Raw genomic sequence first — 27,443 nt, 5'->3', positions numbered from 1 at the left:
TGATTTTACAATACGGTTTGTTCCACGTTCCTTTTAATAGATTGTGTGCCAGAGAATTGTGCAAGAGACTGCAAAATTACATAGACCTCAGAGGTAGCAGCGACTTTTGTTACGTTTCAAAAGGCTCATTGAGAGTCCCTCATAATAACTTCCATTCCCACAATCCGAGCTTTAAAAGATTATGCTAAAATACATTGGCTTGTATTTAGTGCTCACATTTGAACCTTTCAAAACTAACTCCTCTTTAGTAAATGTAATTCATGGATCTTTGCCTTCGATTCAAGAATTGATTGTATCGTATATGGGATGATACAACCCTCATTAACGTCACTAGATTTCACTCAAAATAAATGATTGTTTGTTTTCAGTTAGCTCTGATTTTTGATTGGTGCTAACTTTTCTGGAGTTGTTTAAAGTGTTTGTTCTTGTACAGCCAGACGAATCAGAGATGGTGGCCACTTTTAAAGAGTTTTTAAAAGAACTAAACTCCCACGTGTGTATACGAATCATTTCTACACCACAACAGCGCCTCGTGATCCGAAAAAGTTTTTTGAGAATAGTTTTTCTCAGAAGGATATAAACCCAAGGGTCTAAGATTTGATTCCATGTGGCCATTCGGAGAGAAAATAGGATGGTCTTCCGAGACTCCAATGAATCACCATTTAATCCAATGTTAGCCATTGTTATCTGTAGGGGAAAACAAGCAGTGAGTGTTAAACCAGATGCATATGTTAAATTTCTAATTACAGCACATCAGCTTCAGTCTGGGACATAGAAAAATACTGGTAGCATTATGTTTCAGATATTTGAAGTTCTGGAGTAAGATGGAAAAAGCCTGGTTACTGTTACAAACTAATTTGAACCATCAATGAATATTTGAAATTGCCAGACTTTCTTTCTCTTTGTAATTATAAAACTCTCAATATCATTTTTCATGTTATGATGTTTGTAATGTGTCCAAATCCAAATTCTCATTATCTGTGTCATAGTTCAGAATTAATTGTAAAAAGTGCATATGCATATATATATGTGTGTCAATAAGTGTGCCGTTATGTGAGTGTGTATTGTATATTTGTTATACAGCCTCTGAGTGTTTTTAGTATGTGTGTGCTTGTGTGCCAGGTTACCGTATTTTCTGTGTAAGTTTCTGTGAGGCATGGTGCGGTTATTTAGCTGTGTATGTCAGTGTTTTTTCATGTCTAGTTGCATTGTTGTTGGGTATTTGGGGGTGTTTATGACTCTTCACTTCTACAGGCACACAATAAACACACATACATATACATACTGCCAGGCACACATACACAGATATACACAGCCAACCACACAGGGCCACCATCAGGTCGTCACGGGTCAGACGGTCCTGGGGGGCATGGACTGCTCTGGCATTCCAGGGCCCCACATTCCCTATGTGCACATGTATATAGCGATTATCGCCCAACACACTCCATCCTTACTTTACAGCTCCTCTCTAACCCTCGCGAGACCCGCGGCCGACAGAGCGTTGCCACGGGATACCATGGCAACACTCCACGCGGCACGCAAGCCATGCTCGCGTGAGTTAAAGAGGGGAGCTGTATTGAACAGACGGAGTGCATTGGGCCCCCACAGCAGCATACAGGCAGCTGGAGGCCTTACCATGCCATGGGACCACCATGGAATGGAATCTGCCCAGACGCACCTGACCAGGTAAGAAGCAGGTAGGGGGGAATAACATGTATTAAAATTAATGTGAAGAAAGCTCTTTTTCCCCCTAGTTTGCTCAACATTTACACTAACTGCATACACTACACTAACACACACTCTGCATACACTACACTAGCACACACTCTGCTTTCATTGCACTAACACACACTCTGCATTCACAATACACTAAATCACACTCTGCATACACTACATTAACACAGACTCTGCATTCAATGCACTAACACACACTCTGTTTTCACTGCACTAACACAGACTCTGCATCCACTACACTAACACAGACTCTGCTTTCATTACACTAACACACACTCTGCATACACTACACTAACACACACTCCGCTTTCACTGCACTAACCCACACTCTGCATCCACTGCACTAGCACAGACTCTGCATTCACTATTTACTAACACAGACTCTGCTTTCACTACACTAACACACACTGCATTCACTACACCAGCACACACTCTAGATTCACTACACTAACACACAGTCTGCTTTCACTGTACTAACACAAACTCTGCATTCACTACACAAACACAGACTCTGCTTTCACTACACTAACACACACTCTGCATACACCACACTAACACACACTGCATTCACTACACCAACAAACACTCTGCATTCACTACATCAACACACACTCTGCATTCACTACACTAACACACACTCTGCATCCACAAAACAAACACACATTCTGCATTAACTATACATACACAACATCTACTACACACACACTGCATTCAATATACACACACACTACATCATCTACACAAACACACACAGCATACACTACACTGACACACACTCTGCATTCACTGTATACACAGCATCAACTACACACACACTCTGCATTCACTATACACACAAGACATCCACTACACATTCAAACACTCTGCATTCACTATACACAGATTGCATCTAAGACACACACACACTACATTTGCTACACAAACCCACACTCTGCATTCACTATACACAGACACTGCATACGCTACACCAACTGCATCTAATACACACAAACACTACATCATCTACTCAAACACACACTACATCCACTACACAAACAAACTCTGTATTCACTATACACACACTACATTCATGACACAAACACACACTCTGCATTCACTATACACACTGCATCCGCTACACACACTGTATCTAAAACACACAAACACTACATCCATTACATAAATGTAAAATTTGCATCCACTATACACACTGCATCCATTTTCCACTCACTCTGCATCCACTTTACACATGCACTCTGCATCCACTTTACACATGCACTCTGCGTCCACTTTACACATGCACCCTGTGTCCACTTTACACATGCACTCTGCGTCCATTACACACATTCTAATTATACATCTACCAACACCACACCACATTCACTAAATTCAGTACTGCATCCTTGTTAGCGGAAGAGCCCTGTGAGCAGACTCAGGGGCGGGCCCCAGGGGGCCCAGACCTTGAGCTTTGTCAGGGGCCCCAAAATTTCTGATGGCAGCCCTGCAACTACACACAGTCATAAAGAGACATGCTGAATTACATAATATACATGCTATTCCCAGATGGATTGTCCTCCTGCCCTAGCACTAAATGGTCCCAGATGTCCTTCTGACCCAGCACTAAATATGCCCACATGGATTGATCTTCTGACCCTGCACTGAACATTCCCACATGGATTCTTATCCTACCCCAGCACTGAACATTCCCAGATAGATTGTCCTTCTACCCAAGCACTGAATATTCCCAGATGGTTTGTCCTTCTGCCCAAGCACTGAACATTCCCAGATAAATTCTCCTTTTACCCCAGCACTGAACATTCCAGATGGTTTGACCTTCTGCCCAAGCAGTGAACATTCCCAGATAGATTGTCCTTCTCCCCCAGCACTGAACATTCCCAGATGGATTGTCCTTCTACCCCAGCACTGAACATTTCCAGATAGATTGTCCTCCTTCCACAGCACTGAACATTCCCAGATAGATTGTCCTCCTTCCCCAGCACTGAACATTCCCAGATGGTTTGTCCTTCTGCCCCAGCACTGAACATTGCCAGATGGTTTGTCCTCCTGCCCCAGCACTGAACATTCCCAGATGAATTGTCCTCCTGCCCCAGCACTGAACATTCCCAGATGAATAGCCCTCTCTTGCCGCATGGCAGGTGTAGACAAAGGGATGCAAAAACGTATTGACTCCCAAAGATTTTTATTTATTTATTTGGTCCTTTTCATGTTTAATGGTTAGCAAGCTCTGACCAGCCACCGCAAAGTGTCTCTGTACCCTCAAACCACCTGCCTTTCTCCTATAGTTTCTTTTTTTTTCTATTTTAGAATCAGTTCTTCTTTTCTTTAATTTCTGAACTATTTTTCTTTAAAACATGAAACAAAGTAAGGACTTCTTTGACTTATGTATTTTTTCTATGCTTGGCCATTTGGTCATCTTGAGAAAGGTTGGTACCTAAAACAAGCCCCACCACCTTGACAAAGTAAGTGGAGCTTGTCTTAAGCTCCACCCTTTGTAAAGATCGTCAAGGGTAGGAAAAATATATAAAACAAAGTAGTCCCTACTTTTTTTAAGAAAATGTTTTAAAGAGAAAGAGATCAGAAATGAATAAAAGAAGAACAGATTCTGAAAGAGGAAGAGAGAGAAAAAAGGAAACATTAAGAGAATGGTAAAATGTTGCCATGGGTTTTTAAACTACTTGCCCCCTAGCAGCCCGAGCAAAGAGGGCTCGAAATTATCATTCACTAATTCACAGTAAGTGAATGTGCATCCTGACAGAGACATTCGGTTCTGAGTTTGTGTAAAACAGGTGCTTTGTGAAACGTCCAAATCCTATACTTTGTGAAACACTGATTTTCGTCTGAACAATGAATGCATTCGGGTGATTGCTGCATATTTGACTGCATTTTGACTGTATTTGACTTTAGTAAATTAGAGAATTGTCATTGTGGTCGGAATTTGGTCATTTTTCTCAGGATCCTGTCCATCTGGACTTCTGGTGTTTAGTGAATAACCATTTAAGAAAGATATACATCTACTTGTGACCTAACAGTGCAATTGTATCTGATATCATCAGATTCTATTGGAACCAGATTGTAAATACAAGTTTCATAACAATGTCTCTGTTCCTATACACCTGTTTCTTAGGTTTTCATTATATGTTAATTACGGCTGAGTTAAATTACAAGCAAGGTTTCTGAGTGAAGAGTGAACCGAAACAAGAGGTGTGGATAGTTTGCTCTAAATGATGTTGTCCTATTCAGAGACGTGTACAGAATTCTACAAAACATTATTTTCTAGCCAAAACTCCTTTTATGAGAGCATGAGTTAGAGGCTTATATGAAACTACTTTGTCCTTGCATTAAATTGTTTCTATAATTATTACACTTATCATTATTTGGAATGCTATAACGTATTCGGTAATGTGCTAAGTATACGTGTTAGCTCTAAATAAATATTATATACAAAATATACCAATATTCTGCATACATGTCTGTTAGAATGTAGATGCGAAAACTATTTAATTTTCTCTTGTATTGGTATAATGGATTCCAAACACTACAACAAATACAATATTTATGTATACATTTATGTAAGTGGCCCTGATTAAAGTGGCAACGTAGTGGACAGATATTGGGAATGGTGATTGGAACATCTTATATTGATAATTGGTGCTTTACTGTAATTGTTATGTGGGTATGGGATAACTGTGAATTTATTTTATTTTTCAGTTGAGTGTAAGTCAATTAGGAGGTGATTCAATAAACTGATTCACATTGATCAGAAATTTAAAGATGAAGGGGTACTTATCAAGGTACCTATAACGTATTCTCTTAAGAAAGAAAATACAATTTCTCATATACATTGTGCTAGTAAATGTATAGATTGGGAGGAAAACCTATTTAAAAATATGTCTCCTGCCTGTCGGTCAATGAATCATAATAGAGTGTTTATCAAAGAATCGACTAAAAAGAGAGAGCAGAAAAGATCTCCCACAGGACATGAGGTGTGGTTGCTATGGGATGCCCTTTTAGATTCTGTTAGTGCCAGCGTGTTGGCATCACAGAGGCAATTAGGTGGAGTGTAGGTGGACTGGAGGTGGGTGCTACAGGAGAGTAACGTCTGTGAAGCTGAGTAAATGACAGTGCTCAGTCACATAGGAGGGGAATTCTTAAAACTCACCTTAACTCATTTTCAATGCAAATGATATCTACTTTGATGCATATGGTGTAGGATATGATGCAGTCAATGTTTTGGGGGGTGATTTATGTTAAAGGACCACTCTAGGCACCCAGACCACTTCAGCTTAATGAAGTGGTCTGGGTGCCAGGTCCTTCTAGGGTTAACCCATTTTTTCATAAACATAGCAGTTTCAGAGAAACTGCTATGTTTATGAATGGGTTAAGCCTTCCCCCTATGTCCTCTAGTGGCTGTCTCATTGACAGCTGCTAGAGGCGCTTGCGTGATTCTCACTGTGATTTTCAAAGTGAGAGCACGCCAGCGTCCATAGGAAAGCATTATGAATGCTTTCCTATGTGACCGGCTGAATGCGCGCGCAGCTCTTGCCGCGCGTGCGCATTCAGCTGACGGGGAGGAGAAGAGGAGGATCTGAGGAGGAGAGCAGGAGGAGATCTCTCCGCCCAGCACTGGAAAAAGGTAAGATTTATCCCCTTTCCAGTGCCGGGCGAGAGGGGGTCCCTGAGGGTGGGGGCACCCTCAGGGCACTCTAGTGCCAGGAAAACGAGTATGCTTTCCTGGCACTAGAGTGGTCCTTTAAGGTTAACCTGTCGTGACATGTTCAATTTAAGACCTGAGCTGAGCTGAAAAGCTGAGCTGAAAATAATTCTCTAATTCAGCTGCATTACCAGCTGAGCATTTTTTTACCTAAAATCTGAAATATTCTTCTCACTTTCATAAATCTCAGTTTAGTGAAAAAACCCTTCATACTTTTTATTTAAAAAAAAAAAATACATTCAAACTCATAAATATGTCTCTCACTATCCTCTGGTTTTCTCTGATATGTAAACTAGTGCAACATGGTTTATGATTTCGGATTTTGTAGATAAAATTGTTTTCTTTTCTCAGTAACATTCCGTTTTCAAGCATCACTGGCAATCCTACATTTCCCATAAGCCTGCTTTGTTTTAGTGTTAACCATAGGTTAAATTACAGGGATTTTGGATAAAGATTGAACCAAAACACAGAGGTGTGAATAGGCATGTTTTCTCTTCTGAGATGTGTACAGAATGCCGCAGAAAAGGGTTTTATTTGTCAGTGCAAGCTAAGTGGGGTTTATTTAGTTTCAATGTCATATTGATTGAGTGCTTCCTGACACTAATTTGTGCATCCTGTCTTAAGGACCCTGGGAAGTCCACTTAAAGTAACAGGTGAATGTGTTATTAAATTACACTAACACAATATTAAAGGTAAAATTACTAACTATGCTCTAACTTATCCATCAAAAACACCTATGTCTGAATAGAAGGTTTGGCTTATATGTATATATCTGGGATTTAGATCAACTCTTTACTAACCCTGTATATCTGGGATATAGCTCTTTACTAACCCTGTATATCTGGGATATAGCTTGGCTCTTTACTAACCCTTAGGGGGGGTCTGCCTTGACATTGGCAGGCGGGCATCCCTCCAATGGCCATTGGAGCAACTAAATGACCTCCATTTGTCTAAATATACATAGGGATTAAAGGAGAAAGCGCAAGTAACATTTTCTTTTCTTTGGTTTTTACTATATATTGGGGCTGATGTGTGTTGCAGTCCTAGCTGCTTAAGCGCAGGACTTCTCTTTTTGTATTTGTATTTACTTTGTATCACACAGCCTGGTTACAATGCTGCTACCCATCCCATGTGTTCCCTATTAAGGGTTAATAAGTAAAGGGGTGTATATAAAAAATACCCCTTTCTGTCTCATTAGAGATATCTTTGCCAGAAGCTCAAGGAAGCAGGCTGAAGGGTCAGTGTTAGGACCCGCTTAGGGGGGTCTGCCTTGACGTTGGCAGGCGGGCATCCCTCCAATGGCCATTGGAGCAACTAAATGACCTCCATTTGTCTAAATATACATAGGGATTAAAGGAGAAAGCGCAAGTAACATTTTCTTTTCTTTGGTTTTTACTACATATTGGGGCTGATGTGTGTTGCAGTCCTAGCTGCTTAAGCGCAGGACTTCTCTTTTTGTATTTGTATTTACTTTGTATCACACAGCCTGGTTACAATGCTGCTACCCATCCCATGTGTTCCCTATTAAGGGTTAATAAGTAAAGGGGTGTATATAAAAAATACCCCTTTCTGTCTCATTAGAGATATCTTTGCCAGAAGCTCAAGGAAGCAGGCTGAAGGGTCAGTGTTAGGACCCGCTTAGGGGGGTCTGCCTTGACGTTGGCAGGCGGGCATCCCTCCAATGGCCATTGGAGCAACTAAATGACCTCCATTTGTCTAAATATACATAGGGATTAAAGGAGAAAGCGCAAGTAACATTTTCTTTTCTTTGGTCTTTACTAACCCTGTATATCTGGGATATAGCTCTTTACTAACCCTGTATATCTGGGATATAACTCTTTACTAACCCTGTATATCTGGGATATAACTCTTTACTAACCCTGTATATCTGGGATATAGCTCTTTACTAACCCTGTATATCTGGGATATAGCTTGTGGCGGAACCAACCTCGCCACTGAGAACTGGAGAAGCCTGGTTGCTAGCCTCCTGCCCAGTGATTATGGTCCCTGGGAGGTATTGCCCTTTAAGGGACTGCATTGGGGCTTATGGACTGCTACCATAATGTACTGACCCGTTAAGAACTACTTTTGGGCATGTGAATTGTATAATACTGTCCCTAGCCCTTTAAATACTTTGGGGAAAGATTGATACTTTTTTATATGGCACTTCGGACACAGTCGAAGCTGTCGAAGCTGTCGAAGCTGTCGAAGCTGTCGAAGCTGTCGAAGCTGTCGAAGCTGTCGAAGTTGTCGACGCTGTCGAAGTGCCGAAGTTACCGAAGTTGTCAAAGTCGTCGAAGTGGCCGGCATCGGACAAAGGACCACGTGGCGGTGGCCATTTTAACTTCGAACACCGCCGACCCTTAACAGCAACTCCACTTCGACACTTCGACTAAAGTCGAAGTACCGGCCACACTTCGAATGGGACTTTTTATTTTTATGCCAGTAATTGACCGACCGCACAGCCCAAATCCATGGAACTGTTTTGGGCAGGAAAATGTGCTTGCGGTCGGTCATAAAGGGACCTCCAGCTAACTATTGATGTACTGGAGGGATTGGGATGATTTTTGAGAGTGTTACTAATTGAAGTCTGCTGATTAAGAAAATGTATGTTTTATGTTTGTGACACGAATACTGTAGAAGTTATAGATATTGTGTAAAAGTTATGTTTTAAACTGTATAATAAGTGGATTATCTCTCAGGCTAAGGGGAGGGGATGTGTGGGTTGCACCCGTGATACTATTGGTTGTTTTATGCCTCCCCCTGGGTGTGGCCTGTATGTGTGAGATGGAAATAAAAGCCAGGCTGGATGTGCCAGTCCAGAGTTCCTGCTTAATCCTCAAAGTGAAGTGTCGTCTCATTATTGGATTGGGGGAGGATTTATTGTATGCTGTTCCAGTTTGACTGCTAGGAGTGTAAACCTATTTGTATGGTTTCCTATTCAACTGTCTACAGCATTCATATGCTTGAGAGGATTTATACGCTTCTCTGATTCATAGAAACATAGAAACATAGAATGTGACGGCAGATAAGAACCATTCGGCCCATCTAGTCTGCCCAGTTTTCTAAATACTTTCATTAGTCCCTGGCCTTATCTTATAGTTAGGATAGCCTTATGCCTATCCCACGCATGCTTAAACTCCTTTACTGTGTTAACCTCTACCACTTCAGCTGGAAGGCTATTCCATGCATCCACAACCCTCTCAGTAAAGTAATACTTCCTGATATTATTTTTAAACCTTTGTCCCTCTAATTTAAGACTATGTCCTCTTGTTGTGGTAGTTTTTCTTCTTTTAAATATAGTCTCCTCCTTTACTGTGTTGATTCCCTTTATGTATTTAAATGTTTCTATCATATCCCCCCTGTCTCGTCTTTCCTCCAAGCTATACATGTTAAGATCCTTTAACCTTTCCTGGTAAGTTTTATCCTGCAATCCATGAACCAGTTTAGTAGCCCTTCTTTGAACTCTCTCTAAGGTATCAATATCCTTCTGAAGATAGGGTCTCCAGTACTGTGTACAGTACTCCAAGTGAGGTCTCACCAGTGTTCTGTACAATGGCATGAGCACTTCCCTCTTTCTACTGCTAATACCTCTCCCTATACAACCAAGCATTCTGCTAGCATTTCCTGCTGCTCTATTACATTGTCTGCCTACCTTTAAGTCATCAGAAATAATCACCCCTAAATCCCTTTCCTCAGATGTTGAGGTTAGGACTCTATCAAATATTTTGTACTCTACCCTTGGGTTTTTACGTCCAAGATGCATTATCTTGCACTTATCCACATTAAATGTCAGTTGCCACAACTCTGACCATTTTTCTAGTTTACCTAAATCATTTTCCATTTGGCTTATCCCTCCTGGAACATCAACCCTGTTACATATCTTAGTATCATCCGCAAAAAGACACACCTTACCATCAAGACCTTCTGCAATATCACTAATAAAAATATTAAAGAGAATGGGTCCAAGTACAGATCCCTGAGGTACCCCACTGATGACAAGCCCAAGCTTCGAATATACTCCATTGACTACAACCCTCTGTTGCCTGTCACTCAGCCACTGCCTTACCCATTCAACAATATTGGAATAAAAACTCAAAGATTGTAGTTTATTGATAAGCCTTCTATGTGCAACAGTGTCAAAAGCCTTACTGAAATCTAGGTAAGCAATGTCTACTGCACCACCCTGATCTATAAATAGTAAATGATTGTGGTGTCTGCCAGAGTGCTTGGAGGCCTCAGGAAACACTAGGAGCATGGACAAAAAGAGAAAAGAAAAAGGAAAATCCCCTAAGGGGTATTCCTGCGCTGGCAATAAAGAAACAATGACAATTAAAGTAAAAATAATAACAATTGCCTACATGTCCTAGAAAGTATAGCATAAATATTAGAGGGGAAAAAATAAAAAATAATGATAATGAAGGAGCAAGAATATGTTGCCTAAATAATCGTTGTAGTGCCCTTTGTTACACTAATAGTAGGAATAAATCTTTATTAAATCTTCAAATAGTAACAAAGAAACACAAACGTATCCCTATATCTGTATATAGCTGCAGGCAGGAGATACAGAAGACACAGTGATTGGTACTTGAAAAAAGAGAGATGGATTGCTATCTATCTCAATGTAACAGACAATCCTATTAGTGTCTATAGTTAAGTGATTACCAGTGATTCTGGGCTAGTAGAGGAATAAAATAGTAAAAGGGAGAAGAAAACATCCCCTGCTAAAGAGACCTCTATACTAGTCCCTAGTCTCCTGGAAAGACCTTCGAGGGTGTTCTAAACTAGGTCTAAACTAGGTCTGAATCTGGATTCAGACCTAGTTTAGAACACCCTCGAAGGTGTTTCCAGGAGACTAGGGACTAGTATAGAGGTCTCTTTAGCAGGGGATGTTTTCTTCTCCCTTTTACTATTTTATTCCTCTACTAGCCCAGCATCACTGGTAATCACTTAACTACAGACACTAATAGGATTGTCTGTTACATTGAGATAGATAGAAATCCATCTCTCTTTTTTCAAGTACCAAGATATAGGGATAAGTTTGTGTTTCTTTGTTACTATTTGAAGATTTAATAAAGATTTATTCCTACTATTAGCGTAACAAAGGGCACTACAACGATTATTTAGGCAACATATTCTTGCTCCTTCATTATCATTATTTTTTTATTTTTTCCCTCTAATATTTATGCTATACTCTCTAGGACAGGTAGGCAATTGTTATTATTTTTACTTTAATTGTCATTGTTTCTTTATTGCCAGCGCAGGAATACCCCTTAGGGGATTTTCCTTTTTCTTTTCTCTTTTGGTCCATTAATCTATCTGGGTACAAGCCCTTTGGTGGGACTGGCACCACCATCTGACCACACTCCCTTGTCTCTCCTGCCCTCTCGATTCCATCTCTGAGGGCAGCTGGCAAAGACAGGGTAGTAACTGTTTATCTATAACACTAGGAGCATCCTTTAACGGAGGTAACCAGTCGGGGTGCCAGGCGATCCGTTACATAGCTCTTTACTAACCCTGTATATCTGGGATATAGCTCTTTACTAACCCTGTATATCTGGGATATAGCTCTTTACTAACCCTGTATATCTGGGATATAGCTCTTTACTAACCCTGTATATCTGGGATATAGCTCTTTACTAACCCTGTATATCTGGGATATAGCTATTTACTAACCCTGTATATCTGGGATACAGCTCGGCTCTTTACTAACCCTGTATATCTGGGATATAGCTCTTTACTAACCCTGTATATCTGGGATATAGCTCTGGTCTTTACTAACCCTGTATATCTGGGATATGGCTCTTTACTAACCCTGTATATCTGGGATATAGGTCTGGTCTTTACTAACCCTGTATATCTGGGATATAGCGCTTTACTAACCCTGTATATCTGGGATATAGCTCTTTACTAACCCTGTATATCTGGGATATAACTCTTTACTAACCCTGTATATCTGGGATATAGGTCTGGTCTTTACTAACCCTGTATATCTGGGATATTGCTCGGCTCTTTACTAACCCTGTATATCTGGGATATAGCTCTTTACTAACCCTGTATATCTGGGATATAGCTCTGGTCTTTACTAACCCTGTATATCTGGGATATAGCTCTTTACTAACCCTGTATATCTGGGATATAGCTCTTTACTAACCCTGTATATCTGGGATATAGGTCTGGTCTTTACTAACCCTGTATATCTATGGTATAGAAAGCTGTAGCCAGAATCCTTAGACAGATCTTATTTGTCTGTTTTCCAATGCAGACATCTGAACCCACTTTACGCGCATGTCTGACATTCTAAGATCTCACCAAAAATGTGTTTAAAAAAAAGAATAGATCTGATGCAACCACATTTAAATTGACTAAATGGGCACAATGGGCACCCAGACCACCTTATCTCACTGAAGTGGTCAGGGTGCAGTGTTCCTGTCAGTTTAACCTTAAGTTTGTGTTATCATTAAATTCCCTTAATTGCATGAAGTGAATAATCCATTTTTGCACATTAACTTGGCATTTTACTTGTTTGAAATGCATTACAGTAAATGGTTTGAATTATAAAGATAAATTGGTAAAAAGAGTTAAACAGCAAGAAAATGTCAAATAGCTATTAAGATCAGTGGCATTATTAGCTAGTCCTAGTAATACCCTGTACAACGCCGAATGCAATATTTATATAGATTGGAAAATTCAGGTGAATTATACTGCCCATTCTACTGTGTACTAGGTTAAACTTAATTTGCTATGCTTGGTATACTCCTAAACAATATTCACTGCCGCTAAAGGGTATTTAAACTTTAGATTCTTCATGGGTAATGCTTTGGAATAGGAAACATGCAGCTTCCAGGGCTAATGAGGGCATTGCCAAAATATTTTACATTTTGATTCTGCTGATCAGGAATACCATTTCAGTGATTCCATTTTGGTGCCAGCGTTTTCAGGTCTAACGCACATATGGGTTTCTTTTTTCTATTGACAGACATAATTTCATTGCTCTAAATTGGCACGACCTTCGTATTTGTTATTATTTTTATGTAAGGGTTAGGGCAACAATGACATCAGTGTTAAGATTCGTATTATTTTAGGGTAAGGGTTACAGTAACTTACAATAACTTCAATTCAAATTTGTTATACAATTATTACACTAGCCTTTAACTTTACTCACACTTGGGTTAAAGAATCGCCTGTTTGATTTTTGTTCTAAACTAGGTCTAAACTAGGTCTGAATCTGGATTCAGACCTAGTTTAGAACACCCTCGAACACCCTCGAAGGTGTTTCCAGGAGACTAGGGACTAGTATAGAGGTCTCTTTAGCAGGGGATGTTTTCTTCTCCGTTTTACTATTTTATTCCTCTACTAGTCCAGCATCACTGGTAATCACTTAACTATAGACACTAATAGGATTGTCTGTTACATTGAGATAGATAGCAATCCATCTCTCTTTTTTCAAGTACCAATCACTGTGTCTTCTGTATCTCCTGCCTGCAGCTATATACAGATATAGGGATAAGTTTGTGTTTCTTTGTTACTATTTGAAGATTTAATAAAGATTTATTCCTACTATTAGTGTAACAAAGGGCACTACAACGATTATTTAGGCAACATATTCTTGCTCCTTCATTATCATTATTTTTTCTTTTTTCCCCTCTAATATTTATGCTATACTCTCTAGGACATGTAGGCAATTGTTATTATTTTTACTTTAATTGTCATTGTTTCTTTATTGCCAGCGCAGGAATACCCCTTAGGGGATTTTCCTTTTTCTTTTCTCTTTTGGTCCATTAATCTATCTGGGTACAAGCCCTTTGGTGGGACTGGCACCACCATCTGACCACACTCCCTTGTCTCTCCTGCCCTCTCGATTCCATCTCTGAGGGCAGCTGGCAAAGACAGGGTAGTAACTGTTTATCTATAACACTAGGAGCATCCTTTAACGGAGGTACCCAGTCGGGGTGCCAGGCGATCCGTTACATAGCTCTTTACTAACCCTGTATATCTGGGATATAGCTCTTTACTAACCCTGTATATCTGGGATATAGCTCTTTACTAACCCTGTATATCTGGGATATAGCTTGGCTCTTTACTAACCCTGTATATCTGGGATATAGCTCTTTACTAACCCTGTATATCTGGGATATAGCTCTTTACTAACCCTGTATATCTGGGATATAGCTCTTTACTAACCCTGTATATCTGGGATATAGCTTGGCTCTTTAATAACCCTGTATATCTGGGATGTAGCTCTTTACTAACCCTGTATATCTGGGATATAGCTTGGCTCTTTAATAACCCTGTATATCTGGGATATAGCTCTTTACAAACCCTGTATATCTGGGATATAGCTCTTTACTAACCCTGTATATCTGGGATATAGCTCTTTACTAACCCTGTATATCTGGGATATAGCTCTTTACTAACCCTGTATATCTGGGATATAGCTCTTTACTAACCCTGTATATCTGGGATATAGCTCTTTACTAACCCTGTATATCTGGGATATAACTCTTTACTAACCCTGTATATCTGGGATATAGCTCTTTACTAACCCTGTATATCTGGGATATAGCTCTTTACTAACCCTGTATATCTGGGATATAGCTCTTTACTAACCCTGTATATCTGGGATACAGCTCTTTACTAACCCTGTATATCTGGGATATAGCTCTTTACTAACCCTGTATATCTGGGATATAGCTCTTTACTAACCCTGTATATCTGGGATATAGCTCTTTACTAACCCTGTATATCTGGGATATAGCTCTTTACTAACCCTGTATATCTGGGATATAGCTCTTTACTAACCCTGTATATCTGGGATATAGCTCTTTACTAACCCTGTATATCTGGGATACAGCTCTTTACTAACCCTGTATATCTGGGATATAGCTCTTTACTAACCCTGTATATCTGGGATATAGCTCTTTACTAACCCTGTATATCTGGGATATAGCTCTTTACTAACCCTGTATATCTGGGATATAGCTCTTTACTAACCCTGTATATCTGGGATATAGCTCTTTACTAACCCTGTATATCTGGGATATAGCTCTTTACTAACCCTGTATATCTGGGATATAGCTCTTTACTAACCCTGTATATCTGGGATATAGCTCGGCTCTTTAATAACCCTGTATATCTGGGATATAGCTCTTTACTAACCCTGTATATCTGGGATACAGCTATATACCAACGCTGTATATCTGGGATATAACTCTTTACTAACCCTGTATATCTGGGATATAGCTCTTTACTAACCCTGTATATCTGGGATATAGCTCGGCTCTTTAATAACCCTGTATATCTGGGATATAGCTCTTTACTAACCCTGTATATCTGGGATACAGCTATATACCAACGCTGTATATCTGGGATATAACTCTTTACTAAACCTGTATATCTGCGATATAGCTCTTTACTAACCCTGTATATCTGGGATATAGCTCTTTACTAACCCTGTATATCTGGGATATAGCTCTTTACTAACCCTGTATATCTGGGATATAGCTTGGCTCTTTAATAACCCTGTATATCTGGGATATAGCTCTTTACTAACCCTGTATATCTGTGATATAACTCTTTACTAACCCTGTATATCTGGGATATAGCTCTGGTCTTTACTAACCCTGTATATCTGGGATATGGCTCTTTACTAACCCTGTATATCTGGGATATAGCTCTGGTCTTTACTAACCCTGTATATCTGGGATATAGCTCTTTACTAACCCTGTATATCTGGGATATAGGTCTGGTCTTTACTAACCCTGTATATCTATGGTATAGAAAGCTGTAGCCAGAATCCTTAGACAGATCTTATTTGTCTGTTTTCCAATGCAGACATCTGAACCCACTTTACGCGCATGTCTGACATTCTAAGATCTCACCAAAAATGTGTTTTAAAAAAAGAATAGATCTGATGCAACCACATTTAAATTGACTAAATGGGCACAATGGGCACCCAGACCACCTTATCTCACTGAAGTGGTCAGGGTGCAGTGTTCCTATCAGTTTAACCTTATGTTTGTGTTATCATTAAATTCCCTTAATTGCATGAAGTGAATAATCCATTTTTGCACATTAACTTGGCATTTTACTTGTTTGAAATGCATTACAGTAAATGGTTTGAATTATAAAGATAAATTGATAAAAAGAGTTAAACAGCAAGAAAATGTCAAATAGCTATTAAGAACAGTGGCATTATTAGCTAGTCCTAGTAATACCCTGTACAACGCCGAATGCAATATTTATATAGATTGGAAAATTCAGGTGAATTATACTGCCCATTCTACTGTGTACTAGGTTAAACTTAATTTGCTATGCTTGGTATACTCCTAAACAATATTCACTGCCGCTAAAGGGTATTTAAACTTTAGATTCTTCATGGGTAATGCTTTGGAATAGGAAACATGCAGCTTCCAGGGCTAATGAGGGCATTGCCAAAATATATTACATTTTGATTCTGCTGATCAGGAATACCATTTCAGTGATTCCATTTTGGTGCCAGCGTTTTCAGGTCTAACGCACATATGTTTTTTTTTTCTATTGACAGACATAATTTCATTGCTCTAAATTGGCACGACCTTCGTATTTGTTATTATTTTTATGTAAGGGTTAGGGCAACAATGACATCAGTGATAAGATTCGTATTATTTTAGGGTAAGGGTTACAGTAACTTACAATAACTTCAATTCAAATTTGTTATACAATTATTACACTAGCCTTTAACTTTACTCACACTTGGGTTAAAGAATTGCCTGTTTGATTTTTGTTCTAAACTAGGTCTAAACTAGGTCTGAATCTGGATTCAGACCTAGTTTAGAACACCCTCGAACACCCTCGAAGGTGTTTCCAGGAGACTAGGGACTAGTATAGAGGTCTCTTTAGCAGGGGATGTTTTCTTCTCCCTTTTACTATTTTATTCCTCTACTAGCCCAGCATCACTGGTAATCACTTAACTATAGACACTAATAGGATTGTCTGTTACATTGAGATAGATAGCAATCCATCTCTCTTTTTTTCAAGTACCAATCACTGTGTCTTCTGTATCTCCTGCCTGCAGCTATATACAGATATAGGGATAAGTTTGTGTTTCTTTGTTACTATTTGAAGATTTAATAAAGATTTATTCCTACTATTAGTGTAACAAAGGGCACTACAACGATTATTTAGGCAACATATTCCTGCTCCTTCATTATCATTATTTTTTATTTTTTCCCTCTAATATTTATGCTATACTCTCTAGGACATGTAGGCAATTGTTATTATTTTTACTTTAATTGTCATTGTTTCTTTATTGCCAGCGCAGGAATACCCCTTAGGGGATTTTCCTTTTTCTTTTCTCTTTTGGTCCATTAATCTATCTGGGTACAAGCCCTTTGGTGGGACTGGCACCACCATCTGACCACACTCCCTTGTCTCTCCTGCCCTCTCGATTCCATCTCTGAGGGCAGCTGGCAAAGACAGGGTAGTAACTGTTTATCTATAACACTAGGAGCATCCTTTAACGGAGGTACCCAGTCGGGGTGCCAGGCGATCCGTTACATAGCTCTTTACTAACCCTGTATATCTGGGATATAGCTCTTTACTAACCCTGTATATCTGGGATATTGCTCTTTACTAACCCTGTATATCTGGGATATAGCTCTTTACTAACCCTGTATATCTGGGATATAGCTCTTTACTAACCCTGTATATCTGGGATATAGCTCTTTACTAACCCTGTATATCTGGGATATTGCTCTTTACTAACCCTGTATATCTGGGATATAGCTCTTTACTAACCCTGTATATCTGGGATATAGCTCTTTACTAACCCTGTATATCTGGGATATAGCTCTTTACTAACCCTGTATATCTGGGATATAGCTCTTTACTAACCCTGTATATCTGGGATATAGCTCTTTACTAACCCTGTATATCTGGGATATAGCTCTTTACTAACCCTGTATATCTGGGATATAGCTCTTTACTAACCCTGTATATCTGGGATATAGCTCTTTACTAACCCTGTATATCTGGGATATAGCTCTTTACTAACCCTGTATATCTGTGATATAACTCTTTACTAACCCTGTATATCTGGGATATAGCTTGGCTCTTTACTAACCCTGTATATCTGGGATATAGCTCTTTACTAACCCTGTATATCTGGGATATAGCTCTTTACTAACCCTGTATATCTGGGATATAACTCTTTACTAACCCTGTATATCTGGGATATAGCTTGGCTCTTTACTAACCCTGTATATCTGGGATATAGCTCTTTACTAACCCTGTATATCTGCGATATAGCTCTGGTCTTTACTAACCCTGTATATCTGGGATATAGCTCTTTACTAACCCTATATATCTGGGATATAGGTCTGGTCTTTACTAACCCTGTATATCTGGGATATAGCGCTTTACTAACCCTGTATATCTGGGCACCCAGACCACCTTATCTCACTGAAGTGGTCAGGGTGCAGTGTTCCTGTCAGTTTAACCTTATGTTTGTGTTATCATTAAATTCCCTTAATTGCATGAAGTGAATAATCCATTTTTGCACATTAACTTGGCATTTTACTTGTTTGAAATGAATTACAGTAAATGGTTTGAATTGTAAAGATAAATTGGTAAAAAGAGTTAAACAGCAAGAAAATGTCAAATAGCTATTAAGAACAGTGGCATTATTAGCTAGTCCTAGTAATACCCTGTACAATGCCGAATGCAATATTTATATAGATTGGAAAATTCAGGTGAATTATACTGCCCATTCTACTGTGTACTAGGTTAAACTTAATTTTCTATGGTTGATATACTCCTAAACAATATCGACTGCAGCTAAAGGGTATTTAAACTTTAAATTCTTCATGGGTAATGCTTTGGAATAGGAAACATGCAGCTTCCAGGGCTAATGAGGGCATTGACAAAATATATTACATTTTGATTCTGCTGATCAGGAATACCATTTCAGTGATTCCATTTTGGTGCCAGCGTTTTCAGGTCTAACGCACATATGGGTTTCTTTTTTCTATTGACAGACATAATTTCATTGCTCTAAATTGGCACGACCTTCGTATTTGTTATTATTTTTATGTAAGGGTTAGGGCAACAATGACACCAGTGTTAAGATTCGTATTATTTTAGGGTAAGGGTTACAGTAACTTACAATAACTTCAATTCAAATTTGTTATACAATTATTACACTAGCCTTTAACTTTACTCACACTTGGGTTAAAGAATTGCCAGTGTGATTTTTGTTCCAAATTCTGTGCCTTAGAATATGTGCATGTCTGGGGTTATGTGCTAGAGGCTCTTCAAACTGGTTTTGTAGGAAGCTCTGCAATTTTTAATGACAGCCCTAAAGTCAACAGAAAAGAAATTGGAGGTGGTATGGCACTGGAGGGTTTGCAAACATAGAGGGTGAATGTTAGTGCCACTTCAAATTTATGTATGCAAACTAGCGCACATGCGCATCTGACTGCCATTCAGCTTCGCCAACCACGAGCTGTAGGAGTGCCCTCACATGGATAAAAATACCCCGTGGTGGCCTTGTGCAACCACAAGTATGTTTAGTGATTTGCTCGCGTTATGATTTTTGACAATGAAAGATTCCAAATAATTACTTATGTGCTGGATCTAGGCAAGGAGGTATAAAATATTACAACGCAACAACAAAGCAAATGAAAATCTAAAAGGAACAAGTAAAAAGTAAAAACGCACTAAGTATATAAAGAGCCTACTTAAAAAGAAATGTGGTTTATAAAAAGTCACATCCAAGTTAATTACTATGATAGCCTTTGAAAAGAAAAGAAAACTTAATCTTAGCAATCGAAAAGGATGTGAAATATAATAATTTAGCATAGTGAAAAAAACATGGAATTATTATACTAGAAGACATCTGTATAGAGGGAGCACATACGCCTTGTCCTGAGTTTGTTCTGACTTTGATCTTGCATCAAAAGAAAGATTTCCACACAATATAATAAAAACATCATGTTAAATCTTTACAACCCAAAATTATATGGAAAGCCTTGGGTAGAAATTATGATTGTAAAATAAATGGGAAATAATTTAAATGTACATCAATGTACATAATTAATAAAAGATGTCACCAATGAAGTGGAAAACCCGAACTAACCAGAAAGAAGATTTGGGAAGCATCGGTAAAGAAAGATTTGGGGGGGAACATCATAGTACCCTTCAATATTTGCACTTTTTGGAGAGTTTAAATTTTAAAATAGAATTACATCAAATGCACCGTAATGTCAGAAATAATTGCAGGAGACGTGGCATTCTAAAAGGAAATGTGTTCCATTTAAGGTAGAGTTATAAACCTTTTCGGCAGACCAGGATATAACTATGAACATTCCAAAACGATTCTAAAATAAGATCACGATTTAATAAACAACCTCTCTAGCTTTCCTACAATTAGACATGGACGTGGCAGAAAAAGCACAACAAATGTATAAATTAAAACATCACAAAGTAGACTACTCATTAGCCTGGGGCAAATGAAAAATATATAGCCTCACGTGCTGATATGAAAGAGAGCACATTGCAAAACAAAAACAAATTCAGGTAACCCCTCAGTTACTACCTATGCAGGAAGTATGAACAGACCTATTTATATAGAAGCTTCATTAGCTTGATGTGAAGAATGTCATACTAATTTATTATTATTTATTATACTAATATATATGGACTGTGCTCTGAAGCATGTTCATGCTGCTTAAAGCCTTGGCAAAGCATCATAATGTAGTCTTCAGTGCCAAATTATGTAGACACATTTATATAAAGAATGTCCTGTAAATTTTGTTTTGGGAGCTGAATGAAGTCATGCATTTGGTATATGGTTAGGTCAATCCATTATAGAATAGAATCTTTAAAGAAAAATTTGTTATGATGATGTCATAGACCATCATCGGTTATTAAGCATGGCCAACACTATGCTCACTGTGCAGACAATAGGAAAAAAAAAGTTTACATTTGAGATAAAAGCAATTTATAAATTCAGCTTATAAAACGTAGCTATTCAAGCTGCAGTAGCTATTAACTTATGTTGCACTTTTTCTATAAATTTGGTTTAAATTTGTTTTCTTTATTCACTCTTCTATGGTTCCAGAAGAAACATGTGTTCGTTTAAGTCAGCTTATGTTTCAGGGATTATATTTAGATTCTATGCTACGTTTTCTTCTCTCGTTACGTTTTTACATTCGTTTTACATTCTAATGAAAAATAATTACCTGTGAACCATGTCTTAAAATTTGAATAAAAAAATATGTTCTTGAGCTGCAACAATTACTCAAATATTCAACTTTGTACGAGATTGATATTGAACTGGAACTCTGCATAAAGTTCAATCCAACGTCTGATCTCAGCAATTGTTAAAGATGCCTGTGGGTGATTTAAATATGAATGCTGTTTTTTCTTTTTTTTTTTTTTTTATGCTTTCTATTTAGTATATTTGTTTCACAGTTATATACATTGTATATGTAAATCTTCGTGGAACTTTACGTGAGCAATTTTGTTCTAAATGAATTAGCTGGAAAATAGTAATCAGTGACTTGAGTGTGCTATTGGTTTATAAATTGTCCTCCCACGTTGTTTTTGTAAGGTTAAAATGGTTTATGGTAAGTGGTCTGACATAATGATCTGTTCCAAATATCTGTACAGTTTATTTCTTTACATACTAACCTCTGTCTCAGTTCCTTTAATGTGCTGTAAACATGGAGTTGAGAAACAGAATAGGAATGAGCAGGGGCGTTATGTAGTTAGCAGCTAATTGGCAATGAGGACGTGAAAAGTTCAGTGCTCCGGTGTACAAAGGCTTTCTTGTACGTTTCACCATTGAATGCACTATATTGAACTACATACACACATATGATTTATAGTTTAATGAAAGTTAAATAAGCCATGCCTAAAAATAAGCCATTGTCTAGGAGGTATTGCTAGAAGCAGTTTCAGAGCAATTAATGGACTTTTATGACAAATATTTAGGACCTTTTACAGGGGTAATCACTAGAGTGAATTTTTATGTGAATTTCTAATTTAAGGTCAAAATAGCCGATCTGGAAAATCTCTCCAAGTCAGCTATGCTCTCAGTTCAGCTACTTTGGTCTTAATTTTGAAATTCACTTTGAATGAACTCTCAATTCTTACTTTTGTGAATAACCCTGTACAAACAAGTTCTACACTTTTTACATACTTGGGGGAAAAGTTTAGTAGACGATGGTCAGTTTTTAACAGTAACAACAATAAAACAAAAGGGACAGCTATTTCAGCTTGTCTTTTTTACTTTAACCCCTTAAGGACCACATCTTACAATTTGCTGTTATTGCAATCTGGTTTCTAAAGACCTTATGTCAGCATAGAATGTCCTGTGCGTATTATTTTTGGAGCTGCATGAAGGCATGCATTTGTTAAATGGCTAGATCAATCCATTGCAGAATAGAATCTTCAAAGAAAAAGTTACTTTCATGACATTATTGGTTTGTAAGCGCTTAAGCATGCCCTACACTCACTGTTCTCACTGTGCAGACATTGATAAAAAAATAAAATAATAAGTTTACATTTGAGATAAAAGTATTTTTAAATCCAGCTCATAAATTGTAGCTATTACAAACAAATAGGAACCAAATAGGATTACGAACAAACAGGAACCTTGTTTCTGTATACTATTTCTTTATATAATATTTTAAAATTATTATTGCTCCAATTCACAGATGGCATGCCACTACCAAGACTACGATAGAGGACCTCTCCTAGTGCTTCCCTGATAGACCAGCAGGTGCTGCGGAACATATGTGTATTTTTGTATTGCACACATACCTCTCTCTACTTATTGCTATTGCGAGACCTAGAGAACATCTTGAATGTAGAAGGAGCACAGTTCTATGGAAGAGGGTGTTTTAGGTTTTAGAGAGATTTAGGGATAAAGTTAGATTGTTTTAGAGTTTAAAAGTGACGTGGAAAGTAGTGCAGTATTTAAACTTTGAGGTGGGATTTAGTGGTAGGGTTAGGAGTTATAGGGTTAGATGAGGGACTATGAATGGGGTTGTGATATCATAATTTTCTTGTGAGGTTTTAATGCTTACCAGAAATGGAGCCCAGCAGATACAACAGACACACATAATAGCCAAGAGCTGGACAATCATTTCTATATGATGAGATCGTCCCTGTCGATACTGCTGGTTTTTCATTTTGGATCTGAGTAGCGTTAGCCCGGTCATTGCATTGCACAAAAATGAGATGGCAAGGGACAGAAGCCCAAGTGAAGAGAAAAAGAGTAGATTAAATTGATCCATCCAGTTCTCAACCTGTTCAGTCTTTAAGAAGCACCAGGTTCTCGATCCTTGTATGTGATAGTCTCTCAACGTTAATATAGGTAATAATGCAACTAAAATGGCAAAGAGCCATACCAAACTCAAGATGATCTTTGCATGTCTTGAAGTCATTTTTGTAGAGTGAAAGATTGGTTTTGTAACCCCTATACACCGCTCTACTGCCATCACACAACCCAAAAGAAGCGGGCACAGTCCAAAGAACACCATGCACATGCCAAATATGCTGCAAAGAATATTCGAGCGATCAAATCTCATCCAGTCTCTGTTGAATGCGTAGACAAAAACAGCAATGGTTCCATTAATGAGATGACCAAAGAGGTCGGTGACCACCAAACCACTGGCAAACAGCAGAAATGAAGCTTTTGACTTCTTCCGAAATCTTTGGTAGGCTTTCATAAGAATGATAAAAGCCACGCCGTTTGAGATTATCCCAACTGTCATAAACACAATTGAAAAAAATACTGATATTTTCTGTTCCATGAGGTAGGTTGTGTTGGAGGGCGCTTCCTGACTACCAAACACTATTGTTTCCGAACTGTTGTTCATTGTTGAGAGGTCAGAGGACTTAAAACATCTTGACTGGCTTATGCAAGAACGTAATCTGTAAATACAGAACATTTCACGAAAGTGATTAGCTAAACATCTGTTGTTTAACAATTTAAGTTTCTAGCAAAAATAAAACAAGAGGACTCCTAAATCTTTAACACACACAGGATAACATTAACAACCTCTGAACTCCTTATCGATGGGATTTATCTCATGGAAAAAATGTGGTCACTCGGTTTGATGTCTAAACAAAAACATATTTGAATACTATGTAGAATTACACTAGATGTTCATCTTTACAACTCAAACTAATTTAATTCCTATATTTATTTTTTATTTCAAGGAAACCTGTCACAACAGGTTCACGTTAACATATAACATCTTCCAATAACTATATAATTTGTCATCGTAATAAATCATTAGGGTTATTCACTGTATATTTCCATGCTTTCTGAGCTGTTATATTGGTACTCACCTGATGTCCCTCGCTCCAATGCAACCATTATCAAAGCAGCAATGCAGCAATACCCACTCTCTACTGCCACCTTCTCTCTGAAGCAACTGGCACTGCTTGGGGACACTTCCCCGAGTAGGTCAGTTTTCTCTGATGACACCAACATTCTGCCTTCACTGCCAGTACATCAACGTCATAGCGTCCCATACTCCCCTTGCAAGCATGACAAATACTGGCTTTGGGAGGGTTCTCTTGTTGTGTCTGTCAATCAACCATTTGCTTAGACCCTATTTGCTGTCAGCAAACAGAGTTAGTGCCCGGGGTTGATTGACATATGGGAAGAGGCCAAACTCTGAAGGGCATTAAATTAAAATCTATACATTTGATAACATGTCTGCTAGCAAAACATATATATGAAATGCAAAATTCTCTAAATTAAAACCAACTGACAGGTACATTTTATTATTTCACAGAATAATATAAAGTAGATTATTTTGTATCTACATTTTATTATAAAACACTGACAGGGTTAATTACTAAAATGAGAATTCACTTTGAATTTCAAATGTAAAGCCAAAATAGCCTAATTTGAAAAATTCTCAGCCATACTTCCAGTTCAACTTCTTTGGTCTGAAACTTGAAACACACTTCGAATGCTCACTTTAGTAAATACACCTGTAAATAAACCAAGTTGAATCCACTGACTTACCTGTCTCATCCACAAAGGAAGTGTTGACATTTTTATTCCCAAGAGACAAAAACATCGGAGTACCAAGTATCAATTTCTGCCTCTACCTGGGTGTAATTGTTATAGTTATGGCTTGGATTTTTATTTTGTATTATTTTATTTTTGACATAAGCTGTGCATTATTAGAAAGGTTTCTAACACATTTGCAATCCATTTCATAACTTTTTTTTTAGTAGATTGTTTTACTGAGACACGGCTAATCCAAATACAATATTTGAGGTTTGGTAACACACCAAGGACTACATTAACTAAACAAATAATTGCTATTAATTGGCATCCAAATTGCAAAAGTCAGGTAAACTTAGCTCAGTTGGATAAACTCCTTATTTCCGCTATTTGGTTGTGGTCTGCAGTTTGGTTGTGGGTTCTCTACAATCTGCTGCTTAGTAAATAATCTCCCAGAGAATATATATAAGAAGCTTTTCATTCCTGTTTTAAAAGCATGGAGTTTTATTGACTAACCAGGCTCGGGTCCAGTGAAAACGAAAAAGCATTCAAGAAAACGAAACACTACCAAGTTAATCGTACGTAAACTGTATAATTAGATCAGTGTGGGGGAGCCTTGTCCCTTGACGGTGACAACGTTCCCAGTCTCCGAGCCAGCACTGCTCTCACAGAGCACTTATTCCCCAGCTAATAGCAATTTACCGGACTCATTTATTGATATTCCGGGAGTTTTAGTTTGGTCATTAGTCATTTGCTTTGCGGGATCCAAATTGGAACCTCAATCACTAATGAACTGCAATTCCACTCGCCTTTTCTAAACATCAACACCTTTGTCTTAGGACCTTTCAAAGTTTAGAATATCTTCTGCTGGTCAACATTGTGGGTCAAATCAGGAGATACAAATGCATGTTAGACATAGAATTGGTTACAGCACAGCACATGACCTGTATCATCCTCCAAGTATCCTCTTTGAGAAGTACATTCAGTGTGTCATACAATAGTTAAACAAGGTACCCTAACATTTATTGGGGTACACGATGATGAACGTCTCCAGGGTGTCCTACGAGCAGGTGCTGGCCCCTAATTCTACCTCTACTTCATCACATCTATAACATCTGCTCTGGTGATGCAGGTCTACAATTGTTAAACGTGTATAATTAACCCACTGCTATCCAAATATACATGCAATGCCTTTCAAGCTGTTAAGAACATTCATTGGCATTTAGAATAGATACTAATAAGTTATATAATCTAAAAACACCTTGCCATCAGACCTCAACGGCATTAATAAAATGACAGATACATTGATAATAAGTACTTTTTTTTTTTTTTAGATATTTACATTAACTGTTAGTTTTCATTGTTAAAGATAGATAGATAGATTGATAGACAGATAGATAGACATTTTTATTCAGTATATCTAGATGGTTAATATAAAAACAACTACTTGCCTGTAAAGCCTGGTCATGGTACAGCGCTGTACAATATTTTGCTGTTCATAGAACTTTCTAATTGATTGTAAACCAGCCTGACATAGGGCTGAATTAAAATATAAATAAGCCAGTAACAAATTGAATAATACTTGTAACTTTCTGGTCACTTTACTCAATATTCTGTCATATGATTTAGTATTTGAATTTTTTTTTTAAACCTGTTTTATTACATTTTCTTATATTTATCGTACCTGTGATCAGAGGGTCCCACTCACAGTTACTTGTCCAGGAGTTTTTCATCTTTCCTCACGCTGTTGATATATTTAGACTGATCTCTCTCTAAAAGAGAGTGTGGATTAGAATCCAAGGTCTCCTGTGAATCCTGGTATCCCCTTTCCCATCTTTGCTTGCATAGACTTAGTGTCCAGAGTGAGCACTTTCCTTGGCTGCTACGATATAAACAGCCAGCTGGGATGAATTCTCTGCTTGCAGACTGTACCTTACTCTGAACATAAAATCAATGCAGTTCCACAGTCTGGCCAGACTGTCC

The 27,443-nt window shown here is 38.2% G+C and overlaps 1 protein-coding gene across 3 annotated transcripts; it reads right to left on the bottom strand.

The window, feature by feature from the left end:
• On the bottom strand, positions 1-27,443 carry PTGFR (prostaglandin F receptor). 3 transcript variants are annotated; one of them, XM_063427969.1, is made up of 3 exons: positions 27,145-27,443; positions 23,518-24,367; positions 1-687 (listed from the first exon to the last, which is right to left on the bottom strand). In XM_063427969.1, exons 2-3 carry the CDS (start codon positions 24,310-24,312, stop codon positions 331-333), a joined length of 1,152 nt encoding a protein of 383 aa, XP_063284039.1. In that variant the 5' UTR covers positions 24,313-24,367; positions 27,145-27,443; the 3' UTR covers positions 1-330. The 3 variants fall into 3 exon arrangements, 2 of the variants coding, with proteins under 2 accessions (XP_063284039.1, XP_063284040.1); XM_063427970.1 differs by lacking the exon at positions 27,145-27,443 and adding an exon at positions 24,788-24,920; XR_010084078.1 differs by lacking the exon at positions 23,518-24,367 and having other exon boundaries at positions 601-687.

Source organism: Pelobates fuscus, chromosome 7, assembly GCF_036172605.1.
Source record: "Pelobates fuscus isolate aPelFus1 chromosome 7, aPelFus1.pri, whole genome shotgun sequence".
NCBI lineage: Eukaryota > Metazoa > Chordata > Amphibia > Anura > Pelobatidae > Pelobates > Pelobates fuscus.
This window is presented reverse-complemented; position numbering and strand designations above follow the sequence as displayed.